General features: G+C 34.2%; 1 protein-coding gene across 2 annotated transcripts in view; it reads left to right on the top strand.

Moving 5' to 3' along the window:
* Positions 1-5,831: 5,831 nt before the first annotated feature.
* The window catches only part of PSMA8 (proteasome subunit alpha 8), a 33,055-nt gene continuing 23,753 nt past the window's right edge, over positions 5,832-15,133 (top strand). Inside the window, exons 1-2 of one of the 2 annotated variants that reach the window (XM_006920016.1) lie at positions 5,832-5,944; positions 13,416-13,428. In XM_006920016.1, the coding sequence (XP_006920078.1) occupies positions 5,843-5,944; positions 13,416-13,428 (115 nt within the window). In that variant the 5' untranslated portion in view covers positions 5,832-5,842. Of the gene's footprint in view, positions 5,945-13,415; positions 13,543-15,133 lie in introns of both variants that reach the window. The other variant, XM_025038699.1, reaches the window with a different exon arrangement.

The following is a 15,133-nucleotide window of genomic DNA, read 5'->3' as shown; positions in this document are numbered from 1 at the left end:
ATAATTACAAGAATGAGATTTAATGTCTGGCTTAATAGAATACAGCTAGATTCTCATATCTGCTGCTACATTCAAACTGTTGCAATGTGTTATTTTGTTTGAAACAGGAAAAAAACTCACAAAGGTATGTATTGGAAAACAGAGTAGTGTTTCTATAGCCTTTTAAGATCACTTTATATCAATCATTCAGTGATTTCAATCATTGGCTCCTCTTTGATACTCGACCAATACTCAAAAAGTGGTAGTTTCTTGAAGTTAGTTGAAACTTGTAATCTAAAATATCAATGAACATTTAGTACTTTGTTACATTAAAATCCATTGGTTTATGTAGCAATTTGAATGTCTCTTTTGAATAATTAACATCGTTAATTAACATACTACTCAAAGCAATCTATAGATTCAATGCAATCCTTATCAAAATACCAATGGCATTTTTCACAGAACTAGAACAAATAATCCTAAAATTTATATGGAACCATAAAAGACTCCAAATAGCATAGTAATCTTGAGAAAGAAGAACAAAGTTGGAGGTATCACACTACCTGATATCAAACTCTACTACAAGGCTATAGTAATCAAAACAGCACAGTACTGGCATAAAAACTGATACATTGATCAATGGAACAAAATAGAGAGCCCAGAAATAAATCCATATTTATATGGTCATTTAATCTATGACAAAGGAGGCAAGAATATACAATGGTTAAGACAGTCAATTCGATAATTGGTATTGGAAAAACTGGACAGAAAAAATAAAAATGGACCACCTTCTTACATTGTATATAAGAATAAACTCAAAATGGATTAAAGACTTACATGTAAGACCTGAAACCATAAAACTCCTAGAAGAACACATAGGCAGTAAACTCTCTGACACTGCTCTTAGTAATATTTTTTCTGATACCTCTCCTCATGCAAGGGAAACAAAATAAAAAATATACAAATGAGACTATATCAAACTATAAGGTTTTGCACAGCAAAGGAAACCATCGAAACAAAAAGACAACCTACTGAATGAGAGAAAATATTTGCCAATGGTACATCCGATAAGGGGTTAATATCCAAAATTTATAAAGAAATCATACAAGTTAACACCAAAACAAACAAACAAACAAACAAACAAACAAAATCCAATTAACAAATGGGCAGAGGACCTAAATAGGCATTTCTCTAAAGAGGACATACAGATGGCCAATAGACATATGAAAAGACTCTCAAAGTCACTAATAATCAGAGAAATGCAAATTAAAACCACAATGAAATATCACTTCATACATTTCAGAATGGCTATCACCAATAAGTCAAAAAACAAGTGTTGGCGAGGATGTGGAGAAAAGGGAAGCCTCGTACACTGTTGGTGGGATTCTAAATTGGTACGGCCACTATGGAAAAGTTTGGAGATTCCTCAAAAAATTAAAAATAGAACTATCTTTTGACTAGCAATTCCACTTCTGGGTATTTATTCAAAGAAAACCAAAACACCAATTAGAAAAGATATATGCACCCCTACGTTCACCGCAGCACTATTTACAGTAGACAAGATGTGGAAGCAACGTAACTGCCCATCAACAGATGACTAGATAAAGAAGTTGTGGTATACATATACAGTAGAATATTACTCAGCCATAAAAAAATTGAAATCTTACCATTTGCAACAACATGGACGGACCTAGAGGGTATTATGCTAAGTGAAATAAGTCAGACAGAGAAAGACAAATACCATATGATCTCACTTATATGTGGGTTCTAAAGTACAAAATAAATAGACAAACAAAACAGAAACAAATTCATAGATACAGAGAACAAACTGATGGTTGTGGGGCTAGGTAAAAAGGTGAAGGGATTAAGAAGTACAAATTGGTAGTTACAAAAAATAGTCATGGGGATGTGAAATACAACATAGGGAATTTAGTCAATAATACTGTTATAACTATGTATAGTGCCTGGTGGTTACTAGACTAATTGGGGGGATCACTTCATAAATCATATAAATGTCTAACCACCATGCTGCACACCTATAACTAATAAAAATAATATCGAATGTCAACTGATTGAAAAAATAAAATAATAAAGAATGTCTCTTTTACTTATGCATGATTGCGTATCATGCTTTGGTTACTGGAAAATACTGGTTCACTGAGTTATGCATCTTCCAAATGTAGTACTATATAAAAGATCACATTTTAATATCAACACCAATCTCATTAGTAAAGTCTTCAATTATGGAGAAGAATCGAGTTCATGGTGATGGATACAAGTCTTTCAAAATTCTATTTTTCACTTAAAAGCTTGAATTTTATCTTTGGAAAACATACTGTCTGTTGCTTTTCTAACAAACAGGCTAATTTTATTCATTTTTAAGAAATGTCTACCCAAATAATTAACTCTATATAACCACTATGTGTCATTCATTCTTTCAAGTATAAATGGTGTTCCACAACAAAGGGGGCTGGTTCAGTTAGCAACTAAAACATCTATGAAAGTGCTTTTTTCCAAGCTAACCATCTTTCTTTGAAGGCACCAGATGTGCCTTATGGGTACTTCCCATTTTATCATTCTGAATATTAGGATAGGTACTCAAGAGTCAAGATTTAATAAAATCAATAATTTATTGTTTATTCAATGACATTCTAAAATGAAATTGGCATTTTTTTTCCATCATTGCTCAATGTGGTAAAGAATATAATGTGTACTAGTACCGTTTGGTACTAGTGCCTTGATTCACGCTAAGGTTCCAGTAGTTTTACCTGCTTCTTTTGCACTGTCAATGTAAATATCTATACAATGAAAGGGCAACTACTGTTTTAGCTTTATCACTATAGTTTTGACATTGTGAATCCCTTGAATGGTTTTTGGATACCTCCAAAGATCTGTGGATCACAGTTTGAGAAACACTGCTTTATTCCAATTATGAATTAAGAGGATTTAAAACATTGTGCTAGCCCCTGTGAGAACAGGGTTCTGCACAATGTTACTGTTACTTCTGGGTTGTGGTCTACTGGGTCTAAAACAAAAGCCTAGGTGTTTCCCATGTCCCCCATACCTTGATAGGCTTTGAACTCCATTCTTTGTCTATCAAAAGTCTGTTTCACTTTTCAATGAGGTATTGGGACTAGGCATTAAATACCTCAAGGGAAAAATTGCTAGGCTTACCCCTATGGGTTTTCCTTCCATTCTGAATCTTGATACCACAAATCCTTGTACCTTCTTAGCTATCTGGACTAAGCATATATATTTTAAAAATATATTTTGTCCAGTATTTTTAGTGGTTCTCAATAGGAGATTTGGTTCGAACCATCAAGACTGCCATTTCTGGAAGCCTCTAGACCTTAAACTGTTTCTTGATGTTGCTTTTATTAGGTAGGTATAAATACAAGCTATGCGTGCTGTAAAAATCTTAAAACAATACATATGTACATATAAAATTTAAAACTTTAACTTCTCACCATTTTCTTTCCAATCCTTGGCCTCCTACAAAGAAAACCACTTTTGTCAACTTGGTGTATGTCCTTCTACTCTTTTCTCTATATATTTGTACACTTAAACATTTTAAAAATATATAAATGGGCTCATGCTCTTTTCACTCTTACAAATTTCTCTCATAGAATAATTCTAACTTTTTAGTTAACTCAGTGATTAATAACAATAGTTAACATTTTCAAGCGCTTATTTTTCAAGTGTTGGGCACTGCCCTAGAGGCAATAATACATTTGTTCTTCACAACAACCTGTGAATTAGGTATTATTAACCTCATTTTACTGGTCAGGGAACTAAGCTTTAGTGAAATGAAGTATACTTACTCAAAGCCATACTGTTAAATTGTATTGTCAATGTGAATCTTGAATGTGTTAATCCTTGTCAATATTATATTTCTGAAGTATATGTTATAATACATCATAACACTTTCAAAATGCCTTTCAATCAAAGCTAAACTTATATTTTATACCAATGTCCATTTCATGGTTTTGATATTGTACTATAGCTATATGATGTAACAAATGGGGTATACTGAGTGAAGGGTACAAGGGACCACTCTGTACTGTCACTGTAACTTCCTATGTATCTACATTTTAAAATAAAAAGTCACAAAAGATTTACATACTGTATGATACCATTTACATAAAATTTTGTATTGAGATATAATTGACAAATAACATATACATTGCAAAATGATCACCACAATAAGTCTGGTTAACATCCATCACCACACATAGTTACAAAATTTTTTTCTTGCAGTGAGAACTTTTAAGATTACAAAAAATTTTGAAATAACAAAATTTTAGAGATGGAGAGCAGATTAGTAGTTTCCAGGGGTATGGGAGACATTGCTGTGACCCTAAGTGGGCAACACAAAAGATCTTTCCGGTCATAGGGCAGTCTGTATCTTGACTGTGGCAGTGGTTATGCCAATCTATACATGATAAATTGCATAGAACTGCACATAAAACTATTAAAATTTGAATAAGCTTTGTGAAATGTATCAATGTCATTTTGTGGTTTTGTTACTGTACTATAGTTAGTAAGATATTAGCATTGGAGGAAATTAGGTGAAGAGTACAGGGAACTTCTCTGTGCTATTTTTGGAATTTCCTATGATGTATAATTATTTCAAAACAAAAAAAATTATGCTTAACAAGAACACAATACATCTTAAATAAGTTTCTTGCAAATGTTGGTTTATCATAATATTGTACAGTAACCAAAGTGAATTATTTTGATTAGGAATCCTTGTTTTTTTCAGTAGAACCAAGTTTTTCAAGAGTTTCTAACATTAAAAAAGATGAAGGTATATATGAAGTGCTTTCAGCAGTCATCTAAAATCCTGATTTAAGTAATAGAGGGAATCGAATTTTTCTCTTTTGTAAATAATTACTCCTTTTTCTTTTTTGGTTAAATTGGTTTCATCAAGTTTAAGGTCCTCCCCAATGGAAAACAACATATATTAAACAATACATGGAAAGTAATGATAATAAACTTACCTGGCTATTACTACTCGCTAGGCACCATTTTAAGTTATTTATGCCTATAAACATATCTAAACCTCAGAACAACACTTTGCTACTAATTTTTAAAAATTCCCATTTTACCAATAAGAACAAAGAGACAAGAGCTGTTTCACAGGTAGTAATGCTGTACCTGGTCAGCTTTCCACTACAGTTAAATTTGCATTGATTTTTTAAAGTAGCATACTTTGGGCTTTTAAAACATTCCTTTGATTTCAATCGTATTATCTTAATTCCTGTCATTAGCATTAGTTTGATGGAGTCTTTGCTCTATTTAAAGAACTATTTGCTCATTTTCTGTATTTTTATAACAAGGCAGAAAACACCCTATTTTGTAAATTACAATGTCTTTCCTTGAGTTGAAATGACATAAGGTAATGGAAGAGAGAAGGAAACGTAGAATTTGAAGCCAAAGGAAGAGGTTAAAATTTAGTTTACCACAGGTTTGGGGGTGGGAGGCAGGAATCTGCTCTTTGAAGTTCTCTTCGTTAAACCCTACTCTGACGTATTTTTATAACCGTAATAATCTGACACCACCACTGGGGCAACACTGCAGTGAGAAACTGGAAAATATGCCCCCAGCACTAAGTGTAGCGGAGAAAATCTGCCAACCTGCACTCACAGGTAGGTGGGCACGAAGACTTAGTAGAAGTTGGAGCCGCAGGCTCGAGGACTTCCGGGCAGCTCGTGGGAGAAGGTGCGCGGGCACACTTCCGGGTGGCCTCCCGAGGGTTCCGATCAAGCGCTTCCGGGTAGCACGTGGCCACGGGAGCGGCTCCTAGGTCGGCCTCTGCTGTGGTAGCATTCGACGAGAGTGGGAATCAAGGCAGCCCTGAGCGATGGCGTCTCGGTATGACCGCGCAATCACTGTTTTCTCCCCGGACGGACACCTCTTCCAAGTGGAATATGCCCAGGAAGCTGTGAAGAAAGGATCCACAGCGGTGAGCGGGCAACTTCATGACCACCGCACCGCCTGGCCTCAGGCCTTCCTTACCTCACTGACCCAGTCTACTCAGTATAGGGGGAAAGGAAGGAAAGTCACCCACTTGTGAAAATTGCTTCTTTCCTTTTATTGAGGGAAATAATGTTTCTGAAATTTGGGCTGGAAGTGGCGGAGTAAAAGTTGATAGGTTCCGTAGGTTTCTGTTGTGCAGCTGCCTTTGTTTAACGATAGCCACAGGCGCCAAATGTGGGTGCGTGCGTGCGTGTGTTTTATCAGTCTTGACTCTAGAAGAAATATTGATTGTTTCTGAAATAAGGAAAGAAAAGATCTCTTTCAACCTCTAACAGCCTACCTGAATGCACGCGGTCCACTTTCTTAGAAATTCACATAGGGATGGAAAAGTAAGTTTCTTCGGGTACAGAGCTGTTGTTTAATCATAATTATAATATAAGGTAAAAATTGATCATGCCTGTCCCTGACTAAGTCGATGTAAAGTTAAATCCTTGTTGGCGAGGAAACAGTTAAAACAGCTAACCCACTGATCATTTTCACCTGTTGAAAATAATTGTCCTGATATTTGCACCCAAATATTTGGCAGCCTTTTAGAGTCTCTAAGCCCCAAGCATCTGCACTGTTTTGCCACCTTTTTTTTTTTTTTTTAGTTTTTAAATAATACTGAAATTCTTTGAGAGATTATACCCTACTTTAAATTTACCTATGCACATTTCTGAAAAACTTTTACTCAAGGTAGCAGTAATACTCCTGCCAAGTTTTTAGTTATATTTAATAACAGTGGTTTATAAAAATTAAAAAGGACAAAAGTGCCCTGGTGACCAAAGATCAATTATCCCAAACCTTCCAAGTCCTAGGCTTCGAATTCAGAAAGATCCTATTTTTTAGATCTCAAATTTCATGAACATGTGCATTTTGGAAATTGAGACACTAGTTATGAGAATACAGAGTGCATTTCCAAGTGTAACAGTGTCTGTATTTTCTCTCACTTTCCATACCAACTTAGTTATGGAAGGAAATAATTCACTTTTATTATAAATCTATCAAATGAAAAGTGGTAAAAGAAAACACTAGAAAGAATCATCATTTTTTAAAGTATTTTTCTATTTAATGGGGCCCACTAGTTTTGCTTCTGTTTTGTAAGTAATTTTTTTTTAGAATTGTAAATTTAAGAAAAGCCTGATGTAGCTTAAACCAAAAGGGTACTATTTTGATAAAAACAAAAAGTTATATAATCCCCAGCATGGCGTGAAGCATATGGTTAGAAAATAATGCCCAAGTTTTAGAGCCTAAAATAAAAGGAGTAATGGGAGTAGACTGGGGTATAATAAGAAGCCACATTGGCTCATTTAAAATGTTTTAAGAATGCTATAGAACTGATTGATAGTTCCTTTGTAATGAGCTGTAAAAGGGTAAGGATATAAAAATACCTATACCAGGCATTTTTAAAGATACATTGGAAGGATGAGACAGTTCTGTCTTAGGATTCTGAAATTATAATTTGCACTTTTGTGTGGAGTTATTCATTGTTTCCTTGTGCTATGAACTTTTATATAGAGTAGAGTTTATAATGGCACTCATTTATTAAAATATGTCAAAGAATTAAAATATTCTTTCTATAAATGATATTTGATATGAGTTATAAATAAGCCAAGGTTAACCAGTTTTGACCAGTATGTGAATATGATATTATTTAGTAATACAAAAAGTTTTATGGGCCACAATTAGAGGCCTTGGATTTTACCTCCTTCTTGATGATTATCTTACAGCATGAGGTGAGGCAAGTGACCTGTTTTCTTTTTGCCTTAGTTCCCTTTTCTACAAATGAAAAATATCTTTGAATAACATTTTGGAGCAGTATTATCTTTATTCTTGTGGAAAAAATGAATCCTTCATGATGTTCTCAAGAAAAAGATGTATTATCATTCCTCATTCTGTCCTTTCCCTGACCCTAAACTGTTATTAGCTCCATATTTCCTATGTTATCAGATCTCAGCTCCACAGTCTGGCCATCAATGTCTTCTATAATCCTTATCCATCTTCTTTAATTAAGGGAGCAGCTTCATGGTTTCACTAATATATGCTTCTGCCCTTGTAGGTGGGAAGAAAAGAAAATACCTTTCTTTCTGCCATTCTCCATCTTTACTTATCTTCTAAGATCTGCACACATTTCTCCTTCATGAAGCCATCTCTGTTCCACTTTAGTCATAGATATTTCTCTTCATCTGAATTTATAATCTGTAACAGAGCATTGTACAGTATTTACTATTTGCCCTCAAATTGTCTTTAATTTCAGGTATATTTAATAGTGTTCTCACACCAACTAGATAGATCTTTGAGAATCTAGATGGTGTAATTTCTATTTCGACTACATGATATACAATGGAGGGGTTAGGAAGGAAGTGAACTAACATTTAAGGAATACTTATTTTATACCAATATTTTATGTACATTATCTAATGTTAAGAATAGTATTTAATCCCCTTTTATGTCTGTTGAATCTACAATTCAGAGCTTTCATAACTTGCTGAAGGTACCCAGCTAGAAAATGATGGTGCTTATAGTCACATTTAATTTTTTCTAATTCCAAAGCCTCTGCTCTCTTCATTGTATCATTCAGTTTATTCAATAAATATTCACGTATTAATTAGCTATCATTATCATAAATGTAGAACTCAGGTATGTATCATGTAAGACAATTGACTTCTCTAAGCTTCAATCCCTTTAACAGTAAGATAGACATTAAAATAGCACATGCTTCATAGAGTTCATGCGACAATTGAATGAAGTAATAATACATGTTAAGTATCTTGTACAGTGTCTGCTTCATGGCAAGTACTTAATAAATGGTAGCTATTATTATTTACTATCCCTTTGTTTTCTCTTTTTTCTTCAATGTGTCTGTGGTTCTTCCAGCACATTCATTTATTATTTCAAGACATTTTTATTGAACACCTATATCTGCCAAAGGTGGTACTGGACCCTAGGGTTTCATAATGAGAAAAGACACTCCATCCCTGTCCTCAAAGAACTTACTCTCTAGGAGTAACGTTAAATGATCAACAACAAAGCATAAATTAGTATTATAATGGTGAGAGTATGGAGCATTATGGGAACTCTAGGTGTTAGAGAGGTCTGCTTGAGGAAGTAATGTTTAAGTAGACACCTGAGAGATGAAAGATAACCAGGTAAAAAAAGTGGAAGGGAAAAGAAGGAAAAATATTTTAGACAAAGGAAATAGCATGTGGGGAGACCAAGCAGCAAAGGGCAACTATATTCAGAATTGCTGAAGCAATGGAAGAATTGGACAAGATGGAGCTAGAAATGGGCTAGATAATGGAATGCCTTTAAGAGAATTAGATGCCTTGAGAGTTTTGATGTGGTTATTGTCATTCTCTAGATTATTGGTGTTTTCTTTCTAGTAACAGACTAAATTTGTCCAATCACAGAGGTACTCACATGACCCAGGTAGAATCATAATTTTCTATCCTGGTCATAATGATGAATATGTGATTCAAATCTAGCCAATATAAATCAAGTCTTAGGGCTTTTCTAACTGGAGATAATGGTAGCTTTTTTCTCTGAGAGACTGTTAGAATGTGAGTCCAAGTTGCTGGTGGCCATCTATTTTTCTGTTTAAAGAAGTCCTCTGCATTAAGAGTAAATATTACAGTCCGTAGATCCTTCTGTCCCAAGTCCAGCTATGTGCTTAGTTTACCTAGTGAGAAATGGTCCTTATTAATACAGATTTTAAGTAGAAGAGTGCCACATTCAGATTTTCCTTTTTTTCATATTTTTATTTTTCAAAGAGTCTCAGATGACAGTGTGGTCAGTGAATTGGATGAAATCAAGATTGGAAGCAGAGAGATCACATAGGAGTCTATGGAAGTAGTCCAGATGAAAGATGCTAGTCATTTTTACTAAGGTTGGAGCAGAAATGAAAATAAGGCAGAATTCAGAGAAACTTTAGCAGTAGAGTTTATACAATCTGATGATTATTTGGATGGTGTTATGGAGACAGGGGAAGGAAAGAAGAAGGTATTGAAGAAGGAGAAATCAAAGATAATGCTTCCGTTTCTGGATTTCACCAACAGAGTGCCATTTTCTAGGGAATATGAAGCACTAAGTGTGAGGGGATGATACCTGAGATTGAGATGCTTATGGGAACTCTAGGAGGCACCCTCTATAATGGCCTCCAGTGATCCCCATCTTCTGGTGTTCATGCCCTTGTGTAAACCTTCCCCTGGATGTGGTCAGAACCTAGTTATTCACTTCTAAGAGATAGTATAGGCAAAAGTGATGGGATGTCACTTCAGAGATTAGGTTACAAAGAGATGGTGACTGAACGTTTTGTTCCTTTGCTTTTCTAGTTTTGTTTTTAATTTAGGTGTGGATATTAAATTTTATCAAATGCCTTTGTAGCTTTTATCATTTAATTTTTACTATGGAATTGTTTTACTTGGGACTATTTAAGTTTCAAGCATCAGAAATACAGCTCACAATAATTTAAGCAAAAAAGCGAATCTACTGAATCAAGTACCCAAAGGGAGCAAGGGTAAACCTTGCTTTCAGGCTCAATTCAGTGGCTGCTAGGATCTTAAATGATGTCAGCAGAACTGACACGTCTCTCTGTGTGTATCTCTCTCTCCCTTCCTCTCCGTCTGCATCCCTTCCTCTTTCGACTTGTTACTTTCACTCTCAGACAAGACCTCTCTAAGTGGTGACTCCTAAATAGCCCTAGGCTCCACACTCCAAGCTCTTTGTATGACAGAAAGAACTATCCTGTTTTCCAAATATTTTCAGTAAAACTTTAAGGATTTACAATTTAGATAGACTGGTTTACATTACAGCCCCACCTAAAGATTCAGTATTTCTCCAAGAACAATTGAAGTACTGTTATTATCAGAAGGCCAAGAATAACAGTTCTCTACTATCCACTATGACATTTATATTAAAATATTTGCTTTTATTGATATTTCTAAAATTCCTGGAATAAACTACACTCATTTGTAATATATTGCTATTTTCCTATAATTCTGGATTCTATTTGTAAATATCTTGTTTTGAATTTTTAGCATCAGCTTTGCTAAGTGAAAATCCTTGGCATTTTTCTTTATTTAGAAAGTGTTGTATTTGTCAGATTTTAACATTGTTACATAGCTCTCCTAAAAAGAGGAACATTTCCATTTTGATCTATACCATAGAATAATTGAAATAGCATAGGAATTACCCATAACAGAAGATTAGAAAGAATTCATTCATGAAACTTCTGACACTTGTTTTTGAGGAATAGTTCTTTTCTGAAATTATCTCATGTTTGTTAGTAAGACTGAGTTTCTTTTCTTAAGTCAGTATGGGCAGTTTTTAATTACTCTAGTTTGTCATCCTTTTCAGTCAGGTTTTTGAATTTCTTAATTTAGGGTTCTAATTTTTAAATTTCATTTTCTCACTTGATTATATATATACATGTATATATATACATATATATTTTTTTTACTCTTTCTGCCTTTTAGCTATGCTAACTGAGGCATCTTTTAAAAATATTTCTTTTAAAAACTATCTTTTGGTATTATCATTTTTTTTTTGTTTTCTCCTGAATCATTAATTTCTGGTTTATCTTTATTTCTTTCCTTAAACTTAGCTTAAATATTTTTATTCCATTATGGATTTCTTGAATGAACTTTTAATTTTTTATTTCATTTTATAACATGAGATTATGAATTTTCTTCTGAGCATAATTTTGTCCACATACGAAAGATTTCGATATTAGAATTTTCATTATAAACATTTTCTAGATTGTATGTGTTGGCAGTTTTGTTTTGTTTTTTGAAAAGAAAAAAATTATATATACGAAATGCTTTGAATTTGGGTCATCCACATAGGTAATGGGGTGGTAGATGAACTAAGAGGAAAATGGGTAGCCCACGGCAGCTGTAGGTGATGGGAGCAGGGATCGAGGTGGGGGTTGTTTTGGGGGTGCGACCCCCCAGGGCTTTCACAGCCAACATATTCAGCTTGCATTTCCTCGCCTCTGGCTGAGGCCAGTCATATAAATCTGCACCTCTCCCCCAACTCCCTCCTTTTCTTCTCTCCTCCTTCCAGGCCCCACCATCTCAGGGATGGGATGTGCCCGTTGCCTGTAACATAACCCTCCAAAAGTCAGCTCTGCACACAACTCCCTGGCTACAGTGGCGCCTGTGTGCAGAGGCACTCTAATGAACCAGCCTCTTGGCAGTTTTAATTTCTTTATTAAGTCAAAATTTGTTTAGGTGAGAGCTATAAAAAAATTATTTTGTTGTCTTGTGATCAATGAATTTGATTTATTTCAATTTGGGGAAAATATTGAATTTTTATTTGAGTCTTAATATACGTTAATTGTTATAATGTCCCATGATTTAATAAGAAGGCATGTTCCCTGTTGGGTATGAAATTCAACATGTGCCTATTAGGTGAGGGTGGGTTGTGGAGGGAGGGTTTGCTGGTTTTAGATAGGATGGTTAGGGAAGGCCTCTTGAATAAACTGACAGACTTGAATGAAGTGAGGGAACAATTAGAGCAAAAGCCTTAATAAATTGTTTCTGTTTTATTTAATTGAAAAATATAAACTCATGTCTAGTTCTATATTTAGTCTGTTCTATAGTTTTACTTCCAGAATGCTAATTCAGAACACACCTTTTTGCATAGTTATTCTGCATGAAACAGTAGTAATATCACATTTGGCCACAAGGCAATCACAAACAAATACCAATATCAAAATATTTAGATTACCATTGTAATACAGAATTAAAGTTCTCATAAATTATTCTTGAACCCCTGAGAATGTGGCATGTTTCTCCAGAAGTCCCTGTTTGGGAACTACTACCCTTGTACATTATTCTTCAGATTTTTTTTCCATTTCCTTACCAAGGGAAGTGCTAGAGGGAAGAACAGTAGTGATTCTTTTTGCTATATTTCTGTTTGATTTGAGACTATGACCTAGGGTGAGGGCCTTTGGTCTTTCTCTTGGCTGCTTATGACCCCAATTCCTGTTCTTCCAAATTATGAGATACATGAGAGAGATTTCAGAATGTTATCTGCTTAACTTTCTGTGCTATTTCTTCTTCCACCAGTACTAGTACTGCCCATTCTATAAGGAATCTACATGGATTCCCAGCATCTTCTTTCATTTTGGTTTAAATGGTTCTATATTTAGATTGCAAATCTTCAGGTGTATTGTACGAGATTTGAACACTCATGTAGTTTCAACATTTAATTTCTACCTATATTTCTTTTTTGCTTTGAGTTTGGGGAATGGACTTAAACTAAGACTGGATCTATGCAATGGTTTCCTTAAAAGTCTACTTTTTCACTTTCATTGAATGTTTAAGGAAAAGCCTTTTCCTATAAGTCATGTGTTAGAATAATTTGATTTAATGTTAACACTGACAACTAATTATGTTTTTTAAATGACTTGACAGGTTGGAATTCGAGGTACTGATATAGTTGTACTCGGGGTAGAAAAAAAATCTGTTGCCAAGCTTCAAGATGAAAGAACTGTGAGGAAAATTTGTGCTCTTGATGACCATGTCTGCATGGCTTTTGCAGGTACTTATTGACCTACAATAATGATGCAGAGTATCTTGGTGTAGTAGGGTAACACCTTTGGCCTCTCTACAGCTGTTGTGCTGTATTTATACAACATATGGAGTTATACTACATTTCTTATTAACTGCAAAAATATACCTTATCTTTTCTGGAAAATCATAACTCTGTAAACCAGGATTTCTGATAGTTAGCTTTGATAAAACATAAATGTTAGAAGGTATATGTTATATTACCTTAATTATAACTTTAAGTAGTTGTTTTCTTTTTAAACTTTATTTTTATATAATTTTAGATATTGGGAAATTACAAGAAAATAGAGTAGTCTCCTTTACCCATTACCCAGTTTTCCCCAATGGTAACATCTTCAAAAACCGGTAAACACTGTTACAAGCTACAGAGTTTATTCAGATTTCACCAATTTTACATGCACTCATTTGTGCATGTGTGCGTGTGTAGTTTTATTAGACTTACCACACGTTTAGATTCCTGTAGCCATCAACATAATCAAGATACACAACTCTTACATTACCACTATCCATGCTATTCCTCCTCCACAACTCTAACCTCTGGCAACCACTAATCTGTTCTCTCCTCCATCTCTATAATTTTGTCATTTTGAGACTACTATATGAATAGAATCGTATGGTATATAACCGATTCATATTGGCTTTTTTTTTCATTCAGCATAGTACCCTTGCAATTCATCCAAGTTACTGCATATATCAATAACCTGTTGCTTTTTATTGCTAAATAGTATGCCATGGTACAGTGTCCTTCACCTGCTGAAAGGCATTTGGATGATTTCCAGTTTTTCCTATTATAAATAAAGTTGGCGTGAACTTTCGTGTACAGGTTTTTATGTGAATATAGGTTTTTATTCTGGGGTAAATGCTCAAGAGTATAATTGCTGGGTCAGATGATAATGCATGCTTTGTTATATAAAAAACTGCCAAATTGTTTTCCAAAGCAGCTGTATTCTTTTACATTCCTACTAGCAGTATATGAATGATCATTTTCTCTGCATCCTCAGTAGCATTTGATGTTGTTACTATTTTCTATTTTAGACATCTGTATAGGTGTATAGTGATATCTTATTGTGGGTTTAACTTGTATTTGCCTTATGGCTAGTGACGTTGAACATAATTTCATGTGCTTGTTTGCATCTGTATAGCAAACAAGACATGTTTCTTGCGTTGTTGTGTTTTGTTTTGTTCATTTACTAATCAGAATTTTATATTGAAGTTAAAAAACCTTACTGACCAAAAAATAAAGTTTATCTTACTGTCTTAAAAAAGGAATTATCGTGCCACAAAACAAGTCTTAATAAAGTTTAAAAGGTTAAAATCTTACAAAGTATCATTTCCAGTCAAAATGGAATAAAATTAGAAATCAACAGCAGAAGGAAAATTGAAAATCAATAAATATGTGGAAATTAAACAATACTCTTAGTAAATCCATGGGTCAAATAAAAAAATCATGAGAAATTAGAGCATATCTGGAGACAAATGAAAATGAAAACACAACATGCACAGTGTATGGGATACACCAAAAACCATGATAAGAGAAAAATACATAGCTATAAATGCTTATA

The sequence above is a fragment of the Pteropus alecto genome, unplaced genomic scaffold, assembly GCF_000325575.1.
Source record: "Pteropus alecto unplaced genomic scaffold, ASM32557v1 scaffold146, whole genome shotgun sequence".
Lineage (NCBI taxonomy): Eukaryota > Metazoa > Chordata > Mammalia > Chiroptera > Pteropodidae > Pteropus > Pteropus alecto.
The sequence above is the reverse complement of the archived record's forward strand: the minus strand, read 5'-3'. Positions and strand labels throughout refer to the sequence as shown.